Source organism: Pyxicephalus adspersus, chromosome 1 (assembly GCF_032062135.1).
Source record: "Pyxicephalus adspersus chromosome 1, UCB_Pads_2.0, whole genome shotgun sequence".
NCBI classification, from domain to species: domain Eukaryota; kingdom Metazoa; phylum Chordata; class Amphibia; order Anura; family Pyxicephalidae; genus Pyxicephalus; species Pyxicephalus adspersus.
In genome coordinates this window covers 151,448,299-151,475,633 of record NC_092858.1, presented here as the reverse complement: position 1 = coordinate 151,475,633, position 27,335 = coordinate 151,448,299, and the positions used below count along the sequence as shown (strand labels likewise).

Here is a 27,335-nt window from a genome sequence, read left to right as displayed (position 1 = left end):
TCTGAATGTGGAAACATTTGAAAAGTTTAGCAAATGACAATGGCATTACAGCTATTTGTGTACTTTGCAGGGTCTATCAAGTGATAACACATAGGGAAATGATATGCATTGCATGTTTTTTTCCTTGACATTCACTTTAGTACAAGGAATATCAATGTCAGATTTTTTCCAATAGTGGCAACTACAGGACATACCTGATAAAAGGAGCATTTATTGCTTGATTTAATAACACAGGCAGTGTTAAAGCAGTAAATGTGACACTCATATAAATCTAGAAGTAATTAACCCTCCCTATATGTAAAATATGTGCTCTTGGAAGATTTATGTGCAGTGAATTTTTGGTGTCACATTCACTGCTTTATCAATATTCCATTAGTATTAAAGTGAATGTATGTTCACAATAACAAATACCAAGTTATGCAAAAGTAAATTATTAAAGACTTTGGCTTGCATATTACTGGGCAACCAAAGTGGACATTGATTCTTTTTTAGTAATTTAAATGAACAATTATTTTTTTTTTTTTGCAAATTACAAAACGTTTTACTTCTTTAATCAACTTTCCCAATGTAAATCAACCCAAATAACTTTGTACGGTTATACTAAAGAACTTATTAACACATTACCTCAATAATTTTGAGCTTGGTTTAAACAATAAGGCAAGATAAATATATGTATATATGGATATATGATCTGAAGCTGATTGGATGTCTGCATATTTGGGGTGAAGGTTCCCACAGTTGCAGACAAGATAGGTGTGAAATATTTATGATGGAATTAGATGCAGTTGTCAAATTTATGAAATTATTGAGCTATGTTAAAACAAAATCAGCTTTAAAATATATGCAAAATGTATGTGAATACTGGAGCTCTGAATTATATTAATACCTTTAACATTAAAATTATTTCATATAATTTAATAAAAAATCACCTAAAGGACCAATAAACCAAAAAAAAGGGTTACATGAAAGAAAGATATTTATCTAACATATTATTGCTTACAAACACACTTCCTTATATATAAATATATATATACTGTATATACAATTTTATATAATATTTTATTGTATATTTAATGTATATATTTATATAATTTTATTTTAGGTATATTGGTCCTTTAAATTCTTTATAAAAATAACCAAAAACTAACATTTCCCAAATATAAACAAATGAGCTGTTTAAATTACAATATAAAATTATTATTCACTTTAACTCAATCAGTAGCATATAGAAAACATGTCATCATCTTTGCAGAATGCTTTTCAATGATAATAAACGCACACGCTTACTATGCTTGCATTTTATTTTTTGGTACTCATCCTCGCATTTTGCTGTGTATTACAGAATGTACCTGCGCACATACTAATAATCATTACTGCCTCCATATGAGAAAAAAATGCACTTGCACAGAGATTTAGCATATTGATTGATGGAATTGTGTCTGCAGTAAAAGAATACCTCAGTCTTTGGTTATTGTTTCATACCCAGCTTTCTGGGTAACAAAACCACTGTGTTATTGCCATACTGCAGACACAGTTGCATCCTGTCTGATCCTTGTTTTATATGTGCAATATTTTTAACAATGCAAATGTTTGGCACTGTGCAATGTGGTTTTTTTTGTACTGATCACTCCTTTTTGATGAAAGCTATGAAAATGTATTATATTAGTATTTTAGTAAATCATGTGAATAATGTATATCTGAATGTTAAATTACTTTTAGAAATGACATTATCATTTGGTGTATGGGTTGAAAAAAACCAGCCAGTAGCAATCTGTCCTGTATTTTATGTAAAGTGTATTTAAAGCCATTTTCAAATAGTTTTGAATCAAAGGGATTAGTTAAGGTGGGGGGTTATTCATGAATAAGAAAGTACATATATTAGTCCTGTTTTTGTTTTTCTTTTTTTGAATCTGTGTGCCAATGAGGAGAACCACTTTTCCATAGGCACACGAGGACGAGAGGCAATTGCCCTCCGACATTGGGGAAATTCTTTGACATTAAGTTGGGCAAATTCCTCTTATTTACTGCTAGATAAAGTAGGGAACCTACTATTTCTTTCCTCCTACCTACTCATACAGTTTTTTTTCCTTTTTATGGCTGCATGTGTTCCAAAATGCTAGGAACGATTCTCCTTTTGTACTGGTGACATAGATGAAAAATTGTTATCAGAAGAAGAGTAAAGCTGCATACACACGTGCGATAATTGTTGTTGGAAAGGATCTTTCACAATCCTTTTCAACAACTAAGGACTGCACAAAGCATGAACGAGTGCTGTACAGCACCGTTCTGCTCTATGCAGAAGGGAGGGGGAGAATGACGGAGTGGAACCCCGCTATGCACTCTCCCCCTTCCCTTGCATTAGGATCATTCGTTGTCAATCGTCCGTGGATCTGCCAGGACGGTCGTTTGGACGATGGACGACGGGTGCTGTCCACACGCCAAATTCTTGTCCGATATCGGCCTTGAGCCGATTATCGGGCGGGAACCATTGGACGTGTGTACGTAGCTTAAAGGGCAAATCACCCAATAAAAGCAATTGTTGTGGATTTCCCTTACTGTAGAGATATTTCTTCTTCAGTAAAGAGATCAGGATGGTGATGGTGAAAATGATATATATAATTTATATATATTTATATTATAGTACACAGATGCCAAAAAGTTTTACCCATTTTTCCCTATTTACCATTACTTACTTTAAAGTATCTGAAAAAAATAAAATAATATTTTAGTTTTAGCTGGGGGTTTTGAATTTAACCTGTAACTTATAAACGTGGATCACATCGCTGCAGATCAGATAAAAACCAGGCCCAAACCATTGCACTACTATTCCTGATTATTCTCAAGTAATACATTCAATTTGATTTGAATGTTCAACTTTAAACAGAAAGATACATAGTCAGGATCTCTCAATTTTGCAAAGACAGGGGAACAGGGTTTATGATGGCAGTGTCCAGGGATACATTTAAAGAGTATTTCGTCTTTATTTTTGTCTCCAGCAGAACAAAAGCCTGGATAAAAATGTGTTTCCTTACCACATTAATGAACTGCTGTTTTAGTGACAGATTCTCTTTAGACTGTTTAATTAGAGTTAAAAAAAGAAAGATTCAACATTAACACATTTATCCGCTAATTACTTTAACAAATCACCCAGTTATTTTATCCAGGCGTATCAGCCAGGTTTAATGGTTTATACCAGAGCTGAATAGAGAATAAATGTTTTTGCATTTCTTTTTAATAAAATGATAATGAATGATGTATCTAAATTAGAAATATTACATTTTACCAAAATGAAATGGATAATTGAAGAACATAATACATTTAATCTGAAAGGGGTTCTAGACTTCTTCTGTTCTACTACAGAATAACATTTATATTTCTGCCTGTGTTGCTGTTGGTAAAACATTCACCGCAGGACAGATCTCTTTATTAGTAATAGAAATCAATGGAATGTTTTGGTTGGGTATACACTTTAGGTAAGGAACAAATCCTATTTGTTTTAAGGGATTCAAGGGATTGTCAGTGGAAGGACAGTCTCACCAGCATGTACTAGAGGGGAAAGGATGGGGATATAATATTGCTTAAGGTACATGTATCAATATTATTTTTAGCTTGTATTTATATAGCACCAACATAATATGCAGTGCTGTACATTAAATAGGGGAAGCAAATGACAGGCAGATACAATGTGGAGAAAACAGCACACATTTCACTAACTCAAAGGGGCCAAAAATCTAATGGTGTCCCCACCCACATGTCATTAACACAGTCCAAGGCTAATTTTTGGGGGAAGTCAAATAATCCAACTAAAAGCTGTTTTTGGGCTATGGAAAAAAAAACTGTAGAGCCCAGGGTAAACCTACTCAAAAAGGGGAGAACATACAAACTCTATGAAGATAGCATCTTGGTCAAGATTTGAACCTCAATACAGGCTTTTTTTAAAAAAAAGCTGCAAATTATAAAGATTATATGCAAAGTACTTTAGTGCACAGTAACCAAACCAGATAATGTTTTAATGAACCGCTATTAAATTCAGCACAACATATAATTTTTGTTTTATCATCACCTTTTGAAATAAATCCAACAGGCTGATTGATACTATTGAAAAGAAAAAAAACATCAACTTAAAAATAAAGTAACATCTCTGATTGTTAAATCGAGGTAGTTCCAAATGTTTAAATAATGATTTTACTTGAAAAACGGTATGACAGTTTGACACTAAAAGCATTATTTGATACTATAGTCCCCCGTTTATCGGGGAGGTTACGTTCCAAATATCAGCAATACACAGACGCCACCCCCTATTGCTTTTTGTTTAAGCCATAAATTAACCCCACACTGTTTAAACACGTGCAGCATATAGCGAGATGAATTTTGGGTAAATCGTGGAAATATCACATTTATAGTGAGTCATGTATGTACTGTACAGTACAGTATAGTAGCGTAGGTTTCACTTGGTTTGATTGTTGGGTCTGGTTCAATCATTGCAGGTTATCAGGAAAATAAATCAGGTGTTTTTTATCTATTGGTATCAATCAAGAGGAACCCATAAAAGTCAAAAAGAGGTGCATGATACCTGAAAATTCATACACTGCAAATTTATGGTGATTGAGACCTTCCATCTGGATACAGATTTTGTCCTGGTCTAGTTAGATTTGGGAAAATACATGGTTTTCCCAGATGCTGTCACATAGCCAACCTTAGTCTCCCAAACCTTTAAAATACTTGTCAAGTAAAGAACTTTTAAAACATAAAATTACAAATACTATTTAGTTTTATATTGAGAAAAATAAACAAAGAATTTCAGTATTTCAGGACATATATTTTGTTGCGGATTTGCCGGATATCACATAGAACAGGAATGAAAACCACTCTAGTAGGTGCAACAATTTGACCACCTCTGCAAGCAGTATGTTGGTAATTCTCCTTGAATTACCTTTTGGCTCCTTTCCAAAGATGAGGGGAGGAATGTAGCTCACTCTGGTAGGGGAGTTATAGACAATCTATATAAATAAAGTTTATGGTTGCTGGTTGAGGGATGGGAAGGGAGTGCTGTAGACTTAACAGTAAACAATAAAACAATTAAAAAACAATAAAACACCTCAAGGCAACAAAAAGAACAAACAAATGGAACATACTATGACATTTTAGTTTTCATTTAAAAAGTAATCCAGAGTTCGAGTACATTTTAAAGGAAACCCCCTCAAATAGGGATACGGACAATGGTAGAGAAATGAAGGTCCAGAACCTCTGGAAGGATTCAGCTTTCCATGTGCCCATTGGAGAGATACCCTTTTCAGCTCATCTAAGTTTTGGCTGCAGTTTTTGAATAGTTTTTTTGTTTATTTTTTGGATTTGGGTTTCAGACATGAATATTAATTTATCCTGAATTTAAATGGTGTATCAATGTTCTGCACAAAACTATAGGATTCCTCCTATTATATCCCAATCGGAGTGCTACATATACATAGCTGCACAATACAAGCCACTGAAGGATCAGCTTTTAGCAATATTTCTAACTGTAAACAGTTTTGCCAACACTGTGCAAAATGATATCAAATTGCTTTATCTGATTACAGGTTCCCCTGTGCACTTCCTGTCTGAGCCATGGCTCTGTGCGGGGTGACAGACAGTTTAATTATACAGCTAATCTGTCGCTGTAGGGATAGAAAGACACAAACAAGAATCCGAGCACCACACAGAGCACAGATTCAAACAAGCTGCTGCTTTACTATGACATCTGGGGCTTCAGTGAAATTCTTCAACCATCCATACAGATGATTTGTAAATCTATGGTAGAAGAGGGTGTGGGGGCTTTTGTAAAATTGTAATTAAACATTAATTCCAGGGAAAATATGAGCGTGTTTGCTCCCTCCATGAATTGGGTAGGGTTCCCTCTCCAAAATGTTAGGCTTAAAGGGTATCTCTTAGCCAGTGCAGAAGGGTAGAACAAATATATTCCAATTGGGACACTTGCTCTTTAGGAAATTGCATCTTTGGAACAGATAGAAAAGAAAGAGTTCCTCAATACTACTAAAAGTAAAAACAATCACCTAGCAGGGGTTTTCACCCCTTCCCAACCCATTAAAAATGTTTTTGCTCAGCATTCACTTTTGCTTTATTTTTGGAAGAATGAACTGTAGTGGTGGCAAGATAGTTTGGAGTAGATTCTGACTCACATCTGAGCTATTCTAACTTTGAATCTAACCTTGGAATTAGAACAATCAGAGTTCCAATCCAACTTATACCTGCCATTGACCTATTGGTCATTGCATTGGTCACTGACAGGTATAGAAACCCTGTTGGTTTTCTGGGTCTGATTGTTTTCTGGGTCTCCTTTAAGATTTACCATCTATTTTTCCCTATGACCCTTGTCATCATAAATGAAAGCATCTCTTCTTTATTAGATGGTTAAGAAGGGCACCTTGGTCCCAAAGACAAAGTAGGTAGATAAGGATCACATCTCTCATGCCCCCAGTGACATACACCACAAAGAATTGTCCCCTAAAACTGACTAGGTAAACCACCAAGTATGTTTTTCCAACAGTATGAATCCTTTATTCCGGTCTGTAATTCACAGGTTGAATAAAAAGTTAAAACAAATAAAATTGGAGTTCCGGCTTCTAAATAGTACACTTTTTTACATTAGACCAAAACGAAGGGAAAGAGACAGTGAGGTTTGGTTCCCGAAAAAGAAAGATAGAAACAAGAAACATTTTTGTTCACAAATCAGAAAGTGAGGGGATATATCCCAAGTGAGATAATTTTTCTTGTAATGGGTATTTGATAAAAGACTTTTCTAGCTTTGCAGAGATACCTCTCAAAAGGGGGTTAAATAATGCTGGCTGTTAGTATCTAGTGCTGCAAAAGTACTGCAGGGTACAGATCCGGGCTAGAAGCAAATATTGCAATTACTTAATAGCTTGCAAATTTAATTATAATTTGATCATTTTGTCTACAATTTGCCTTTATTGTCTAGTTAACATGTGAAACATTTCCCAGATATGTATTTTAACTGTGTATTGGGTAATTTACCTGGAAGTTTAAAATTACCTAAATAGATTCTTATTCCAAAAAGCAAGATACACCCAGCCAGAAATCCAATATGGGTACATCAATCATTTGGATTACACATACAACGAGGAATCCTCAGTCTGGTGCAGAATTCATTGAAGCCTAAACTCAGAAAAAAATGATACAGTGATTTGATTGAACTGTTGTGGCATTACTAGGATAACAGCGTCTATTATTCACTGATCTACATATCATATGGCATATGGAGGGCATTTAAAAACCCATCAACTCACTGCAACGCCATTGTTCCTAAAACCGCAATGCATAATTTGTTCATATCAAATTAATTATGGTTGTTTGCTGTGCATTGCTGGAATGCAAACTAATGAGGTCTGTTGTGCTGTGGCATTTGCAAATGCAGCTTCAGTGTTAAAACTATATATACATTGTGAAAAGAGGAAGATACTCTTCAGGTTTTTAAGACACAAATAACTTGTTTTATTTATGCCAATTTAATACATTAGGAAAATAAGGATCAATTTCACAGGACAGAAACATTGTTAAAAGATTTTTTATGTACCTTAACCATGTCCTAAAACAGTTGAGCTAATTAAAATTACTGTATATTATATGGTTAATATTAATAATATGGTCCACTGCACAAATGTTAAATGGTAGCATTTTACCATTATATATGTTTTTTAAAGGATTGCTTCTGCCTAAGGGGTTAGTAACTCATAACTGGTATAATGGGATTGGGTACATGCAGGTAGACTATGTGCCCTTTTTACATCTTTGGATTAATATTTCTTTTCTTCATATTTCTTAATTCCAGTGCATTGTGTTAGCTGTGTTATCATTTACTATGCATTACCATGTGTTATGTAAAGGCAGTTCATTTATTCTAAAGATCATGGCCTTAACATTTTTTGCAACTTCTCCAAATCTTCTCCATATGTATTACCAATCCTTACTCAAAATGAGGATCCAAAGTAGGACTACAAATACGTTATTGGCTATGTAACCCCTTCAAAGTGGTAGCCCATGGTACATTATACAAATGTATATATTTGATACAAATCAATATTTTGAGCTCTGCAAATCCCAGCCTTAAGACGATCCTGGAATGACATACAAAGAATTTGAAGAAGCACCAGTGAAGCTATACGGAGCTTCTGACTGCTAACTATGAAATTGCTATTACGTGACCTTACAAATGTACCATAATGAAATGGTGATCACTTTCATACACACAAATACACATATACACCAAGACATACAGTATATACCAGTTGTGCTCCTAAGAGCTGTTGACCTTTAAAATTATAGTTGTAATGACAGAGTAATGTATTAGTAATTGGATGGATGGTACTGTACAAAGAACTTTCAGACAAATATCTCTTACCAGGACATCATCTAGCCAGGGGTGTAGTCCTAAAAAAGTCCCACTACACCCCTGCCTATGTGTCACTCAGAGGGGAAGAAACTTCCCCCAGAGTGACATCATGATACCAGATCCTGCCTACTCTCTCATCGCAGGTCTGTGCGCACGTGTGCCCATTTCCAAAAAAGTGAGGGCACGGCGTTCCCACCCATGCCCGCCCCACTACACTCTTGCAGCTACTTCAAATTATAATGTTCTGAATTTACAAACCAATCACACTACACACCTCTCATCCACAATGCCTTTCTCAGCAGGTAAACCCTTGATGTTTTTTATAGAGCTTAGCAGATGCCAGTCCAACCATAAAACAGGAGACAGAGCATTATTTTGCTGTTGTATACTATGATTGTTTTACTAGCCCAAGCATATAATAGTGTACAATAAAAGAATGCATTTGTGGGTATGCTGCATTAACCTTTTCTAATCTTTATGTGGGGTTCCAATTTTATTACATGGAGTAGTCACAAGCAAGAGTATCTGTTTTTCTTTGAAATTATATTTAGGCAGCAGCATGTACTGTTATACATTGTATATAGTAATATTCTCTTACTTTGGTAAAATTATTTATTTTATCTAAAGTTCTAAACATTTGTTTTGTGGACCATAAATAATCTTTAAGAAGTTGCCTGAAAGAGTATCTAACATCTTTCACTCCCTTTCCATATGTAAATACTTTCCTTCCAGAGGCACCTGCATTTTGTATCATAATATATTGCAGGGGTCACTGGCAGTGAAAAGAATAAAGTGCCACACGTGACAAACCTCAACCATGATATTGACTCTTTATTCACCACTTTTCTAGGACTACCGAGTAAATATCTTTTTGCGGCAGCAGTGGAATGACCCCAGACTTTCTTACAGTGAATACCCAGACGACTCCTTAGATTTGGATCCTTCTATGTTGGATTCTATTTGGAAACCAGATTTATTCTTTGCTAATGAAAAGGGGGCGAACTTTCATGATGTCACAACAGACAACAAACTGCTGAGGATTTTCAAAAATGGAAATGTGCTATACAGTATTAGGTAAGGTAATGTGTTATTTGCCTCAGCTGGATAATAATGTTGATATTACATTTTTTCTGCATGCTTTTCATGGATCCACACATTAAATTACCTATCCACCTCCATTTTCATGTTCTTGACATCGCTGTGACCTATAATCCACACTCATTGCTTCCATGGGTCATCTGTATATACTTAATTTACAAATGGGAAAATGTGCAAATTGTGGGCAATAAGTAGACAGTTCATAAGCAAATTTTGCCCATTCCAGAGGTATTTTACCAAGAGTATATGCAGTAAAGGAGTGTTGAGTATATGATAGTGAATATGCACTGGAAATGAGTATGGAGTATGGTTTGACGGGCAACATATACAGAAGAAGAAGCGTCCTGAGTCTATGAAAACAGGGCAGTATATGCAGGAGATGAGAGCAATTACGGATTTGGTGAGTATGCCAATGGGCATCCATGGAGGAGATGCGTGCAGAGAGTATGACAGTGGGCAGTATGTGTAGAAAAGGATTCTAGAAAGTATATTAGCAGTATTTGTAGGAGAAGGATTTAAAGTGTATGACCTTGAACAGAACAGAAAATCTTCACTCACAAATGGTGTACTTCTGAAGAACATGGTGGTGAAAGTCCTGGGGATGGTAGAAGAACATATTGGACAGGACTTTGTTGCTGGGATGTTTAAACAGAAAATGTGGAGCTGAATTTCCAATTTCTAAGAATTAGTGGAGACAAGGCTGGTATTTTTACCATAAACGTAAGGGATTATCATATATACAATGGGGACCAAGTGATGAGGAGTTAATGAACATTATTTGGGTTCTGGTTTCAAAGGGATTAATGCAAATAGGCAGAAGACATAAGCAGAAGAATAGTGCTAGGAGGTTAAACCACATACATCAGGTATAGAGTGCAATTTTTTGCCTAAATGAGCTTTGATCTAGTTGCTGAAATACATGCCTACAGCTTAGTACTACGGTGATAATGCACACATGCCAAAAAATGGCTTAACACACCTGAGCTAGGGTGAGCTATAAATGCTTAATTTTAATTCCGTATGTTGGTTACAAGTCACTGAGAGGTTAATGCACACACGCTGAATATTTATGGTTAAGGGGCTAATAAAGATGCTCTTAAAGCAGATAACATAGCCTGCAGACATGTCCCTATGGGGATAACACTTTTAAGCATAGGGGCAAGGGGTCAAATATGGCAGTTGATTGCTGTGAGGTTAATGAATAGACACTGCAGACTATTGAGTCAATGAGCATACACTGCAGGTTTAAAACTAGATAGAGAGTTGTGGATACTGAATAACATTCAATTGCATGTATACTGATGATATGTGCTGGGGTTGGATAACATAATAATACTCTACTTATCCAGGGAAGGGGGAAGGAAGAAGAGACCAGGTGATGTCCCTTTTTGGAATAAAATAAACATATCTGTTTAATTGCAATTCTTTAAAATAAGTAAAAAAGTGTACGAAATCCTCTATCATTCTTTTTCCAAGGCCACATCCCTAATACAAGCTATACTTCGAACAAAAACACACAATAGTGGGACTTTTAAGGCCAATTAGAATCTAGTATAAACCAATAAAACCTTTATTCAAGTACAAAATAGTAAGAACAATGATAGTAGCAGCTGCATAATTTTTTTATATATACATAGTACATCCAATCTTCTGTGTAGACACCAGCAAGAGTGGTGTTAAATCAGTCAACGCGTTTCACTGCAAATGTGACCACTTCTTCAGGACATGTCAGGAGATCTACAATATATGGACACATATTCAACTCTTTTTTAAAAAATTAAAAAAACATATAGTAATATGTATATGTACCTTTTAGTTCAAAAAAGAACCATATGCTCAGGAAAATGCTCAGGATTGTCCATACAGCTTTCTGCACATGATGTAAAAACAAGCAATGGAAGGCAGCAAGAAACACTGAGAAACACTTTAAGAAGTTAAAACATTTTTTTTCCATTTATCTATTTATGCATCCTTTAAGGTGCATATAATGCACAATCACATTTTAATAATTCAACCTTGTACCATATGTGAAATAAATATCTTTTACACAATAAATAAATATTCTTTATTCACATCAATAGATTTGTTTAGTTTAATTATCCTATTGGAAATAGAAAAAAAACGTATAAGCCCCTACAATAAATTATTAATTATTTGATAAAAAAATAGTTTTTTCTAAATTATCCAGGAATTTGATAGGTATTTTATTGAGTCACCTGTGTTTCATGCTGCCTTCCATTGCTTATTTTTACATCATGTGCGGAAGTCTGTATGGAGAATCATGAGCATTTTCATGTGCGGAAGTCTGTATGGACAATCATGAGCATTTTCATGTAGGTAAAAAATGTTACAACTATGGTTCTTTGTTGAACAGAAAGATATTTATACTATATTACTAGATGTTTTTTTTAATTTTTAAAAAAAAAGTTGAATGTGTCCATATATTGTAGATCTCCTGACATTTGACGCAAAACGTGCCGACTGATTTAACACCGCTCTTGTTGGTGTCTACACAGAAGATTGGATGTACTGTGTATATATAAAACAAATTTTTGCAGCTGCTACTATCATTGTTGTTGCTATTTTGTACCTAAATAAAGGTTTTATTGGTTTATACTGGATTCTAATTGACCTTAAAAGTCCCACTATTGTGCAATTCTTTGAAATACATTTACCTGCCCCTGTGCCATCCAGGTGCCACCATCTTCTTCTTCTCCAGAATACCTGATCTTTGGCCATCTTGTTTGGCCATAACTGGGACAAGTGGAGACTTGGTATGACATAACTGAGACATGCAGACTAAAGGTCCATATCCATTTTGATGGATATTAGTATGTATCTGAATTTTAAAAGAATTAATAAAACTTTGGGAGAACTTTCAAACTGCAGATATAATGTTTTCTCTATAGGGCTGGACTGGGAACCTTTGGCCTGGAGGAAAATCACATTAAACTGGTTCTTTCATGAGAGGGAAAAATTTGGTTAGCTAAAAAAAAAGTGCACCATGCAAAGAGTGCCTCCTTGATGTGTGGCTTTAGAAAGGTTGGTGCTCCTAAAACTCCTGGATTATTGACACATATGACCCCTTTCACATCTACCAGAATCAGAATTTCATTGCAATTTTTGGCATTTGGTCACATTGAAACACAATGTCATAAAGGCAATGAAGGAAACATAAAAGTACATACATACTTAAAGCCACAATACATATTTGTGCATCTAAACCCTGGAATACATTTTGGTTATTTCCATCATCAACTGTTTAAAATTACAGCTTTGTAAAATAAAGGATGCATTTGTTTTCCTTGAAATGTGAAAATTTAGTGTCTGATGTCTGCTAGCATGTTGTTGCACTTCAAAATACAGTTGTGAACACCGTTTTGCATAAGTTTTCAGAATTTTTACTTGGGAAAATGTCAAGTGCATTATTCAGTTCATTTAACAATGGCACCCAACTGGCTTCTTTTTCTCAGTAAAATGGCATTTCATGTCACTTAGGCTAGAAATACCATTCTAGCTAATGTAATGGTTTGACAAGCTGCATGTAAGCTTCCCCTTTGTAAATAAAACTATGCTGATGAGTCATTGAACATCAGATTGAAATGTATTGTGATTTTAGAATTTTCTGTTTCTAATCTTCTTACCGATTTAAGCCCATTACCTTGATAAAATGTTACTGATAATAACCTCTTCAATTTAAATTCTAGAAGAAATCAGAAAACCTTATGTGTCAATAGTAAATGTAAAAAACTACAAAAAATGGAGGCGCTATACTTATTCTTACTTAATAACTATTTTTTTACAAAAGCATGGCATGGCAGTGAGTATTTTATGTGGGTGGCAAAGCAAGTGTTTATAGGATAGGACTTCCATATTTGGGGTTTCGTTGCAGAAACCAACACAAAATTATGCATACTGTTTTCATGCATGAAACCGTTAATAACTTATGCTCTGAATATGTTGTTTTGTCAAAACACTTCTAAAGTGGAATTATCGTTAAAGCTGAAGTAAACCAAAAATCACACTTACCTTCAGTCCTGCAGATCAGTCTATCCGTCGGGAGGTTTCTTCTATCGTGTCCCACATTATCTGTCTTCAGATTCTGGGACGACGCGCCAACGTCTTCTTCTGTCATCTTCCAGGTTCTTCCTGCATCACCCGATCTTGCACTGTGCAGGCGAGATCAGGTGACTTAGATTGTGGAAAAATGTAGATCTCACTGCACAAGCGTGGTGCTCAGGCATGTGCAGAAGGAGTAGCCAAGAGCCTCCAGGTATACATGACGTAGGTATACCGGTAGACTCTGTGCTCCCATTAATTCTTGACCACCTAGGTGATCAAGAATTAATGGGGTGGTGCTGCACCTTTTTTTGGCATTGCACTTAAAATAAACACAAATAATATTTTTACTTTAAATAAAAGGGTTGTGTACTCGTTTATGTAAAGTAAATTTTTTGAGTTTAGGTATGCTTTAAAATAAAAGAAATCATGCTTACCTTTATTTCTACAGAACCCTAATCCCTCCTAGATCCTGTTATGCTCCTTTGCCCCCCCCCCCCCACCTTCTTCCTCTTTCTTCCTTTTTATGGCTATGTCACCTGATTTCGTAGTGCACAGGCATGAGATCAGGTGACATATCCTGCTTTAAATGTGAAAAAAAAGCATGCACATTGATATCAGCACCTTTTTTTACGCCTGAAAAGCCCCTTCTGGGCATGCTCGAAATCAGGAGCAGTAGGAATAGCCTAAAGCCTCTTGGAATACAATATGTAGGTATACCAGGAGGCTCGATAAAGTCAGGAGGGGGGAGTCTTAGCCTTTTTTTTAATTTACTTATTCGTTTAATATTAAAAAAAAAAAGAACATTTTTACTTTATATAAAAGGCTTATCTACCTGTTTATTTAAACTAAAGATTGTGGTGATAGGTCTGCTTTAAAGACATTGTAGGACTGGTATAAATGGCTGGCAATTCAACTTCTTAAAATGTGCCAGTGCTTTGCCCGTGCAGGGCAAAGCAACAGGTTCAATTTAATGCCGACCTCCCCAGCTACCTCTCCTTTGTTCCCCTGCCAATGCTTGGTGATAACATAAAATCACTCAAACGCTCAATCAAACCACCAATCCAATGCCATTGCGTTGCTCCAGCAGGGATTGGGCCATTGAGGGTCTATATAGGGGATGTATTGAGCTCTTCTACTGTCAGAAGCACTCACCACTATTAACAAATATTTTTCAACTTGCTGGAAACTAGTTTAGTCTAGATGGCTGTCCCTGTTACTTAATGATGAATGTGTTTCTTCGGTGTACCGGGAAGATCATACAAGAAATGTTAACAGATCCTGTTTAGGGATGACCAATGAGATGCAGAATTTCATTTTACTACATAAATAAACTATCTTACCTTCCATGAAATATAAAACTGAAATTGTGTAAATTATATAAACTGACAAGAGCAGCAACAATTGCAAAGAAGATATAACATTTGAAGCACTAAATTGAAGTTCATTATATCACTGTGCACAGGCCAATTAAGAGGAAGCACAATTTACTTTCAGTGAGCGCATATTATTGTGGCGTAAAGCTTAAATAAACCAGTAGCGAGAGATAATGGAGACTGCTATTGCTGATCTTGAATGCTAGTTGCCTGGCTTTCCCACTGAGTCTATGGATAACATAGATGTAATTTAGTATGTAGCTTCTTTTAAAGTAATGTTCTATGGTTGTTGAATTTCCATTAGCATGCCCTCATATATTTGAAGGAGCTCATCTCCTTCAATTGGTCACTCTGTTTTATATAGTATTTATATTAGTAAGAAAGGAAAATGATCAAGCATTTGGACAATTAGTTTACCTTTATTATGAATCCCATTATGTCAAGAAGAAACACACACAAGCAGAGAAAATCGTCCATTTACAAACGCAACACAACACAGCAGAATTTAGCAAATATTATAGCATTTAAGATGTTAGAGATAGCAGCAAACATGGAAGCATAATTGACAAAGACCTGATTGGTGAGTGGCATATTATGTTTTTTTTAATCTGATTTGTTGGCATATTATATGATACCTTCACATATTTTATTTCTGATATATTACAGCTTAGATTTCAGTCATTTCAGTTTTAGCTAGACACCAAAATGTATGCCATAATACAGTCCACTGAGTCCTATTTGATCACTCAAGTCACCCACAGCACCTTGTAATTTTTTAACCGATGCACCCAACACAGACACAGCTCATGTTTGAGATACATCTCTGCATCACTGGCTCCTAGTTGACCCTCCTACTAAATCCATATGACTCAAATAAGTCAGCAATCTCTTAATCAGTTGCAGACTCAAATACAACAGCCCCATACTCCCTCCTGTTTTCCTCTGAAGAACATGAAACATCTCCATTCTAACTCCACTCTGTTTAGAGTTTATGGCCAAGATTGTATGGAAAGCTGACTATCATATGTACTTTATAGCCATAGGCTATAAATGTATGTTTAATTTTAGATGTTGTTAATGTTAGACCATAAAATAATAAAAAATAAAATTTGTTTTCTCCTTTTGGCTCCAGCATAACTGAGCCCCATGCACCACGCTTGGTTTATAGAGATGTGACTTCACTAGATTGGTGTGAAGGGACATAGGTGGCCTGCAGAGAGCCTTGACCTCAACTCTATTGATCACCAATTTCTGATGAATTAGAACACTGATGGTGATCCAGGTCTTCTTACCCTATTAGTTTATCCAAATTTGTAAAGAAAGGATGGTCAGGTGTCTGCAAATCTTTGGTTATGTCTGGTTCCTGACTTTCTGTTGTAGAGAAGCTGAGAAATATAACGCTAGTCTCTACATGTTCAGCCACTGTTTATCCTTGTGCAGCATTTTTCACATGTAAATTCTCTGCTTTGTTACACCATGGATAAGCTAACATGGCATAGTAGACACATAAAGACATTGGTGAACCTTAGTGTAGCATAAACATAAATCGTGACTAAATATAGTGAATTTTTCAATGTACAAAAACTAAATAAAGAAATTAAAACATACTGTATACTGAATGTTCTTGATAATCTGTTACAGACTGACATTAACGTTGTCCTGTCCAATGGATTTGAAGAATTTTCCTATGGATGTACAGACATGTGCCATGCAGTTGGAGAGCTGTAAGTGTCCCTTGGATTTTTTTTTTTTGCCTTCTGCAGTATAAAAGTTTCATCAGTATTGCATTTTAGTAATGATAATGCTCCCTTTATGAGGGGAATTGGTATATAAATAGAAATTTCCAGCATTTCTGCGCCTTTAGAAATGTCTCCAGAGTAATACTGTTTTTCTTACAAGATGATTTCTCAAAGTGATTTTGTGCTTGAAGGGCAAACTAACAGGTTTACATTAATGCAGATCTCTACAGACACATATACTGGATTTTGCTCCCTTGGTGCTCCATTCAATTGCTGAGAGTGAAAACAAAGCTCTGTGGAAGCAAAAAGTGGACAGTCATATCTCACACAGAGCTAGGAAATTCTTCCACAGTGCAAAGTGGGGCTACTCTGCTCAACGCTTGTATAATCCAGAAATATATTCCCTGAAGCCTGACAGTTCCTGCTGACCCCTAGATCACACAATAGTGACAAAGGTTGATGGTAGGGACAACCAAGTAAGTTGGAGACCAGGAGATAAACACTGCCAGAGCTGGTGTTTCTCAACCAGGGTTCCTCCAAAGGTTGCTATAGGTTCCTTGAGCAATTTGTGCCTCTCAGGTCAGTTGAATGACACTAATGATTCTTTTTGCTATCTGTAAGAGTGACATTTTTTTCACTGGCCAGCAATGTAAGAGGCAATTTTCCACCACACTAATGTACTGTGAGTTGTGGATATAGTAATTATATATAGGGTTTTCCCAAGATCTTAAAATAAATATAAATAATAAAGGGGTTCCACAAAGTTAAAAAGGTTGAGAATAATTTCTCTGCAACAAAATAACATTCAATAGAAAATATATTTATTCTCTTTCCTGAAGGGGAAGGCTTAGGCAACTTCATTGTAATGATAACGTCAATTTATAGTGTCCAAACTTAGACTCAGATTGCCTTTTCATAAAAAAAAGGAAAAATCTCTCCCCACTTTAAAACAATGCAACAAGTAATCACAGAACTTTAGAATCTTAGTTGTTATATTTTATCTTATTTCTAATCAACTCTTCTAATACATCATGCTAAGCATCACATTGTATGAAAATATTTCTCATTTTTTAAGTTAAAGCAGCACTAGATTGTTCTAGTTGGAATGACCAGAATATTGTGTGCCATATATCTCTGTACTAACATAATATGTACCTCTTTACTATAACAAGTATCTCCCAAGTACCCTGTAATGTGTGTTAGTTTATCTCAAGTATCCTTTAAAACATGTGCATTCTTTTTCTGATATGTGTCTTAGTGCTTTTCAGCAATCTTTTGTGCTTTAAAAAAAAACTAGAACTATCGATCAAGTTTGTTTTTTTGATCTGCTTTCCTAGTGCATTCAACCACTATCAAGATTCAAAAGCAGACAGCTAGAGGTTCATGAACATAGAGTCCAGAAAGGTCATTAAATCTACATGTCAGCCTGCTGCCATGTCCTCATACATATGGAATATATGTGAATAAACACCTTCAAGAAGCCTTCCTCAGCCTTTTTACCCTAGAGCAAAGTTTGCAATTAAATGCCCATGCTGTGGATGCCACCTTTGGACACCTAAAATATTATTGGTGTCAGGCCACTGGCTCTGTCAGTTCAGAAAGGAAAGTCAATCAGCTACAAGCTCAAGGAATCTTTTCTTCAGACGCAAAAGTGCCCTCTTGTCCTTTGTAAGGATCCTAAAGTATAGAATAGAATAGTTGGGAAGAGAGTTCTATATATGGACCATTTGTATATTGATCTAGGGTGACCATATCCTCCCTTATACGTCTCTTCCCAAGGGAGAATAGATTCAGTTCAGCTAATCTCTCCTCATAGCTGAGCTCCTCCATTCCTTTTAATAATTTAGTTGCCCTTCGCTGCACTCTCTCCAATTCCACAATGTCATTTTTGTGAACTGGTGCCCAAAACTGGACTGCATATTCCAGATGTGGTCTGACCAATGCTTTGTACAGGGGCAGGATAATGCCTCCATCTCTGCAGTCTATTCCTCTTTTAATACAAGAAAATACTTTACTAGCTTTAGATATTACAGCTTGGCATTGCATGATGGTATTAAGTCTATGATCTACCAGAACCCCCAAATCATTTTTTATTTCTGACTCCCCCAAATGTATTCCCCCTAGACAGTATGAAGCCTTTTATGTTGTTAGCCTCCACGTGCATAATTTTACATTTATCTATATTAAATGTCATTTGCCACTTGGCTGTCCAATCAAACAGTACATCCAGGTCTGCTTGTAGATTATAGACATCCTGTATGGACTTAATTCCAATAAATAGTTTGGTGTCATCAGCAAGCACAGAAGTTATACTTTTAATTCCAATCTCTATATCATTTATAAAGATGGTAACCAGAAAAAGGTCTCAACACCTAACCCTGGGGTACACCACTAATAACTTTAGACCATTCAGAGTATGAATCATTAATCACTACTCTCTGGATGCGGGCTTTAAGCCAGTTCTCTATCCATTGACAGATTGACTTTTCTAAACCTATTGACCCTACTTTGCATATTAACCCTCTATGGGGTACAAATGCTTTAGCAAAGTCCAAGTACACTATATCAACTGCTACTCCACTGTCTACCTGTTTACTTACTTCCTCATAAAAAAAGAGAGTAAATTTGTTTGACAACTCGGTTTTAAAGCCATGCTGACCATCACTTATTATACTATTTTCTAGCAGAAACTCCTCTATGTGGTTTTTTATCAAACTCCCTAGGACCTTTCCAGCTATGGACATTAAACTTACCAGTCTGTAGTTCCCTGGCAGTGACTTGGCTCCCTTTTTGAAGATAGGAACCACATTGACCTTACGGCAATTCATTGGTACCATGACAGTGAATAAAGAGTCTTTAAAAATTAGAAATAATGGCTTTGAAATAACTGAGCTCAGCTCTTTGAGGACACATGAATGTATTACATCAGGTCCTAGTGCCTTGTCAACCTTAATTTTGCCCAACTGTTTCTCAATCATATCAATTTTGAACTATTTTGGCTCATTTAAGGCAGTGACATTGCTATTAGCAATTTTGACTTAAACTCTACTATTTTCCTTTGTGTACACAAAGCTACAAAAAAAATGTTTAGTAAATCCGCCTTTTCTTTATCCTCAGTTACCAACCTGGAGACATTTTTTAAGGGGCCTACATGCACAGATATGATGTTTTTGCTAATAATATATTTAATTTTTTTGGGCGTGTGAGTCCTACTTTTTTTTGCAATCTGTCTTTCATTTTGAAGTTTTTTACATCCTTTGTTACATTCTTTATAGTTTTCAAATGATGAAGGTGATCCTTAATTTTTATATTTTTGGAATATTTTTGGAATTGTTCTTTATGGCATTTTTAACATTAGCTGTGATCCACACAGGGTTTAATTTTAGCCTCTTAAAATAATTACTCATTGGAATATATTTTTCAGTGTGTTTGTGTAGAACAGACTTTAAACATTACCATTTCTGTTCTGTGTACTTTGCGGATGATATTGTCTCTCAGTCCATGTCACAGAGAGTCGCCTTAGTAATGGTAAATGTGCCCCCTTAAAATGTAATGTTTTTTTATCTATTCTGTATTTTTTAAGCTCTGCATTGTTAAAAAAAACTATGTATGGCAGAGTATCGTTTCTAGTTGGGGCTTCTAAAAACTGTACCATAAAATTATCTCCTATTAAATTCATACATTTCTGCCCTTTTGCTGTACCTGTTGTGCCATTACTCTAGTCAATGTCAGGGTAGTTAAAATCTCCCATTACTAAAACTATGCCAGCTTTTGCAACCCTTTCTATCTGTGCTAGTAGTTGATTCTAAAGCAGACTCCAATAATTAATTGTGTATTATGCATCCCCATATTCAACTCAACCCATAATGTCTAAACCTCATCACATGCTTCATCAACAATTTCTTCTTTCACATTCACTTTCAGATCACTTCTCACATAGAGACACCACCACCCTTTCCTTTGACTCTGTCTTTCTCTGACTCTGACTCAGGAATATTCACAGCCCAGTCATGTGAAGAACAAAGCCAGGATCCAGCAATACCAACTTAGTCATAATGCTCTTAATTCATTAAGGCTTCCAACTCCCCAATTTTGTTTGCCAGACTTCTAGCATTGATGAACAGGCTCTTTAAACCATTGCTGCATTTACCAGCACTGTTTGTCAAATCCTTTTGTTTTTCAGTACAATTAGTACTGCACAATCCAATGTTTGTGTATAACATGGAAAACTCCTTATATTTATCTATAACCCTCACCCGAACTATCCCAAATCCACCCTCCACTAGTGACTGACCCCTGTCTGACCTTTCTGCAACCTTATTAAACTGTCCCACCCCCTCTGTCCTAGTTTAAATATCCCAACACCATTGCCCTAAATCTTTCCTCCAGCACAGCAGACCTCCTTCCATTTAGGTACAAACCATCTCTGGCATACAGGTTGTACCCCAATGAAAAGCCAGCCCAGTGCCCTAAGAACCCAAACTCTTCCTTTTTTTCACCAGAAATTAAGCCGTAGATAGATATATTTACAAAATTAACAGTAAAATATCGAAGCCCTTGGACGGTAACATAACAACCAAGGCGACCATATTTTAACAAAGAATTCCACCTCATCATGTAATCTATAAGCCAAATTCTCATTAACAAAGAACCACATAAGTGTCTGTGTGACCTGAGCTACGGTGGGATTTCCTGACCATAATGCAGTCACTATGAACTTTTTTGCAACTGTGAACAAAAAAGCAATATGTTTTGAATGAGACCTGGAGAAATTCTGCGGCCGAAGAACAAGAAGTGCCTCATGGAGGTCTTTGCGGCTGCTCCTTTTGATTATGTATATCTTAGCAATCTGAAATTATCTGTAACAATCTTCAATTGCCAATACATTGCTTAATTTTTACATAGTTACATGGTAAATATTACATATTTAGAATAACAGAATAATAATATTAATGAGAATAACAGATCAAAATAAGCACATATAATGACAATGCTCTGGCAAAAAAAATGTTTATCTGCATTTTTCTAAACTTTCCTCTAACAGTAACTAAGAGCTGTATTTGTCTCATGTGGAAAAGTTAAGTCATAATTTATCTGAATCCATTGAGTGAATCAGTGTTACCATGGTAACCGGGCCATACAGGAACTGCGATATACAAATTAAGAAATTCCGTTCTAATCATTAACTTTTAAGCAATTTTGCCATTGCCACCAGCCTAATTCGCTTTCTACAGCAAAATCATTACACAATGCCATTTTCTTTATAACATTTCATCATACCAGATAAAACCTGGGACAAATTAAATGTCACCTTTAATGAATGTATTTAAAAGGCCAACATTTCCTTTACTCATTCTCGTGCTGTCTGCTGACGATGTTTCTTTGGCATCATTGCATCCTAATGAGAAGACTCTAAAGATCATTTGTTATTTACAAAATTTTTGAATATTATTTCTTTATTTATTGGAAAACTGTCTGTAAAAATGTCCCTAAAGCAATTTTACATTTTAGCAAAGGTTTCATTAACTTACTATATGCCATTGTATTATGTTTCCATTGAGATCAACAGGTAAGTTTAGAGTTATGCTTGTTGGTACAGAAGTTAGCATAGTCAGCTGCAGATAGCTATAGGCAGTCAAAGACAAAGCCATCTAACAGAAAAATGTAAATCCTCCCTAATACCTGTCTCCCTCAGTCCTGGATAAGGTCTCATGCTGCCTGTCGGCCATCTCATCATGGATGTCTGACCGATTCCTGAAACTCAACCTGGATAAAACAGAACTCATCATCATCCCCCCCTCAAAATCTAAATCTCGCAATCCCTATTTAATGTACAGCGCTGCGTAATATGTTGGCGCTATATAAATCCTGTTTAATAATAATAATAATAATAATAATAATATTACATATGAATGGCTTAGTAGCATAGGGAAAATGGTATAGCATCCACACCAATAGCTCCATTGTCTGGAACAAACAAACGACAACCTCTTTTTCACGGGTCCACCTTGAAGTTATTGTTTTCCAGTGGCACCAGTGTGATTGGCATGACTCTAAACTAAACATCATCATTTACTGTCTTATGTTATTATTACGTATAGATCTTTGTGTTTTGTAGGTATTCTCCAGGTTTGCTGCTAGTTTAGCTAACTTGCACTTTGAACTTTTGTTCATAGATATTTTTTTCCCTTCCAAATATATAGTTTTATACTAATAAATAAGCCAAATAAACATTTCTAAATTTAAGTGTGATTAAAACTTGACTGCGGAATAACAGAAACTCGCAGACCTTCACTTACATCAACCTACCCAACCCGTATTGCTCAATTAAAGACAAAAGTTTTATGGTCAAATAGCCCACAGGCCTTTTAATTTTACACAGCTCAACAAAAAAAATGTTCACTTGCCAAGGATTTTTCAATATATTCAGTGTAATTCAGGTCTGCTGAATCCAGAAATGACATTAGTTTAACTGAATTGGCTCTAGTTCTTGTGATACAGTTATCCGAATAGACAATTTTACCAACAACAAATGTTAACACAGCATATTAAACTGGGGGACCAAGATAAGTTTTGGGCACCCCATATGGTATGCAACTTGTGTAGAGTGCCTACGTCAGTGAAAAAATGGAAAACTGAAAAGTTTGAAGTTTGGTGTACCTATGGTATGGCGAGAGCCCAAAAATCATCATAAAGATTGTTATTTTTGTGCTGTGAATGTAAAACGTTTCAATCATTACAAGATAAACAAGTGGGAGTACCCTGATTTAGAAACAGCAAGACGACCTGTGCCGCATGGTGCTGATGTTCCCATACCAGTGTTCATTACACCCCTGATATTCCTGTATCTGACATGGAGGATATACAGGGTTTGGAATGTAATCCAGGAGTTAGCAGTGGAAGTGAATAAGAAGGAAAAGTTTCATCAAACCAGCAGTTCTCCCAAGAAGTGCTCGATGATTAAGTACGTGACCTAAGTCTGTCAAAACAAGCATCTGAACTTTTAGCATCCAGGCTAAAAGAAAAGAACTGTCTAAAAGACCAGAAGTTAAAATAACGGTTTATAGGGCATAAGAGGTGACACTCCTACCATGTTTCAGTGAGGATGGAGACTTTGTGTACTGTTGTAATATCCCTGGACTACTAGCCCATATGGGAGTACCAGAATATCAAGCAGAAGACTGGCGGCTTTTCATAGACAGTTCCACTCGAAGTTTGAAATCTGTTTTACTGCATAATGGCAACTGCTATACATCAATTCCAATTGGCCACTCAACAAAACTAAAAAAAATGATTTGAAAATATCAAAATGGTCCAGCAAAAGCTTTGCTATCATGAACACCAATGGTCCATGTGTTGATTTAAAAATGGTGAACTTCCTACTTGGAAAGAAAAGTGGACTGGATACACAAAGTTCCCATGTTTCATCTGCTTGTGGGATAGTAGAGCAAAGCAGAATCACTCTAAAAAAGTGACATAGCTTCCAAGGGAAAACATGAAAAAAGGAGCAGCAAATATCATTAACGAGCCAATGGCTGACTAAGAAAAATCATTCTCCTTCCACTACACATAAAGTTGGAATTAATGAAGCAATTCTTTAGAGCTCTAAACAAGGACGATGATTGATTTAAATACATTTGTAGATTCTTCCCTGGATTGAGTACTGAAAAAAAAGCAGGAATCTTTGATGGACCACAGATGACTAATACTGAAGCTTCTGCCTGGCACAGCTATGTTATGGCTGTCATGAACTTCTTGGGTAACCATAAAGCACAAATCTATGAAGAACTGGTACAAAACTTGCTGATAAACTTTAAAAAATGTGTGTGCTACACATGATGGCAGACTACTGCTGGAGCCTTCAACCTGATTGTCCTCTGATTGTCATCAGCATAAAAGGAAATCATACAAACTGATTTTTTAAATGACTTCTTTGAGATTAGTTCTGTAAATATACTGAATATAGAATATTTTGACTTTAAGTATTTCAAAAATTTAATTTTGTATATGTAGGCAAATCCAGTTTAATTTTGTTTAATTTTCATGTTTGATTAGTTTTCTATGAGGTTAATATTGAGGTAATTTTTTCAAAAACTAGAGCCAATCTAGCAAAACCAATACCATAATTGGAATCTGTGCATCAACCATAACCTAAAATGACTTTAATCTGTTTGGCAAAAAAATGTTTGTTCACCAGTGTTATTATTACTATTATCATTACCATAACATCAGAATTACATTAACCAAACCAACCTAAAACATAACAATATAAATAACAAATTCTTATTCAACATCTTCCCAGGTCGCCGGTCCTCGAAGGCATCCACCACAATAATTGGGATCGGTGGCAAAATGATATTGCTACTCCAAGTCACACAATTGTCCAGCTTGGGAAGAATATCAAAACTACTCACAGCCTATTCCACACTAAATGTATTTCACCGGGCCATTCAGGAGACTCCACACCAAAGATCCCCAACCCCATTAATACTGACACCAAGAACACTGCCCTCGAGGACATCCACTGCATACCCTTACCCAACCATTACCCACATTACTATTCCCTAATGTCAAATCTCTGCTACAACCACCACAACACAGAGGGAGGACGGGAAGCTCACACTTGCTCAGCTAAATTCCTAATGACCTCATCTCTCTATACCCTCACCTTTATGACCTTGTTCTCACCCTTACCTCTGCCCTCACAGCAATCCTCAAGCTGACCCTTCTATCCCCACAAAAAAACCTTTTAACTCTCACCTGTCTGCTCTCCTGTTATCCTAGTCCTAGGCTTTCCACTTTGCTCTCTTAACTCAAGTATCCCAGGTCTTTCTATAGTAAAAAGACCAGACTGTAAATTCCTGCAGGTGTCTAATCTAAGAAATCCACAATCCTGCCACATATATATGTTTGTGTGTGTAAAGTTTGCAGAACCCAAGCATCACTTAGATGAAAAATTACAAAGCATTGCTAATGAATTAAGAAACACAGACAGAAAGTTTCTCATATATTCTGGTGAACAAGCCACTCTTGACTTCAAGAGCATGTCATTAATGCGGCTTACAATTTAAGAAAGTTAGTATTAGTTTTGGTTAGTAATTAGTATTTTTTGGTTGTACAACACGCCATGGTCTCCCAACTTGGCTAATTTCACTAAAGATAAATACAACATTACAGATACATATCCATTATGGTATTGTACCTTTTGTGCGTACTTATGTTATCTGATTTTCCAAAAGTATTTATTTAGCTATTGTTATTCATAAAGAACAGCATGGCGTGAATTATGTTGGCACTATATGAATGATTACAAAAATAGATATTTGTTGCATTTCTGTGATAGGGTGTGCTGTGTTTTGAATGGGCTGGCAATGCACACTAAGGCAAGATATGCACCTTTGTTTGGACATAGCTCACCTCAATGCATGGTATGTGTGTTGTTGCGTGCTGCAGCTTACTAGCAGTTACTATACTGTTTGTTGCGGTAGCATTCACAATGAATGGTACAGCAAATTGGTACATGAGTTGTTGTGTTCTTCATTATAACACATTTTACTGCATATTACTATAATGTACAAATATGAATAAGTCCTTCAGATTCTTAAGTGAAAATGCCACCTAATTGTGGGCTAAATTAGTGTTTTTGCCAACTAATCACAGAAAATTGACTATGAATGTTATGAAAAATAGGGTAAGTTGATGCCTACAGACCAAACATGCCTGTGATTATTTTATTCAGAGAATAAAATAGGCAAAGAGCATTCATCTTGTGTTATAATACGCATTTCAAAAAACATTACATAATGCAAATCATTCTGATTTACTTCTAAATAAAGGATGATAATTAGAGCTTGCTTAGTGTTTAGTTCTTTGCCTGCTTCAAATGAAGAGAAAATGCTTGCTTTTCTTTTCTATGAGACATTGATGTGCCTTCAATTTACAATCTAATCATCTGTGGTTTGTTTATCCTAGTTGGATACACAATGAATGACCTTATATTTGAATGGATGAGCAATAGCCCTGTGCAAGTCGCTGATGGTTTAACGTTGCCGCAGTTTATACTTAAAGAGGAGAATGAGCTTGGCTACTGCACAAAGCATTACAACACAGGTAAATAGCTTTCCTTGTGATTTCATTATCTTTCTGTGCATGTATATTTACTATTGAATTCATTATTCAAAATCACAGCTCATGCATATATTGTTTAGGGAAAATTAATATGATTGATAAAAGAAAGCAAGTAAAACTTGGCAAAGTTTGACAGATTTACTCCATCATTGATATTGTGAATTAGAGGCCAAGATTCATTTTACAAGGTACATATTTCCATTCTGCTCTGCCTATAATTCCCTAATAAAGGTTGGATCCTTTACCAGTTTACTTAGACAGGGTGGATGAAAAAACTATCCTATAGTTCCCTAAATTGAAAAAAAAAAACGGAAGCCACCTACCATAGTAGAAGTCCCTGGTGAAGTGCCCACACTTTGGAATTTACTCTTCATGTAGGTTTGACCTGCTGCCTACCCCGCACTATATAACTGAGCTGGTACATGGTTTACCGTTATTATTATTATTATTATTAAACAGGATTTATATAGCGCCAACATATTACGCAGCGCTGTACATTAAATAGGGATTGCAAATGACAGACTAATA

General features: G+C 35.8%; 1 protein-coding gene across 4 annotated transcripts in view; it reads left to right on the top strand.

The window, feature by feature from the left end:
- GLRA2 (glycine receptor alpha 2) overlaps positions 1–27,335 on the top strand; it is a 111,382-nt gene that overhangs the window by 18,334 nt on the left and 65,713 nt on the right. For all 4 annotated transcript variants that reach the window (XM_072431450.1, XM_072431480.1, XM_072431460.1 and 1 more), the window contains exons 4-6: positions 9,258–9,481; positions 16,582–16,664; positions 26,652–26,789. In XM_072431450.1, the coding sequence (XP_072287551.1) occupies positions 9,258–9,481; positions 16,582–16,664; positions 26,652–26,789 (445 nt within the window). The remainder of the gene's footprint in view (positions 1–9,257; positions 9,482–16,581; positions 16,665–26,651; positions 26,790–27,335) is intronic.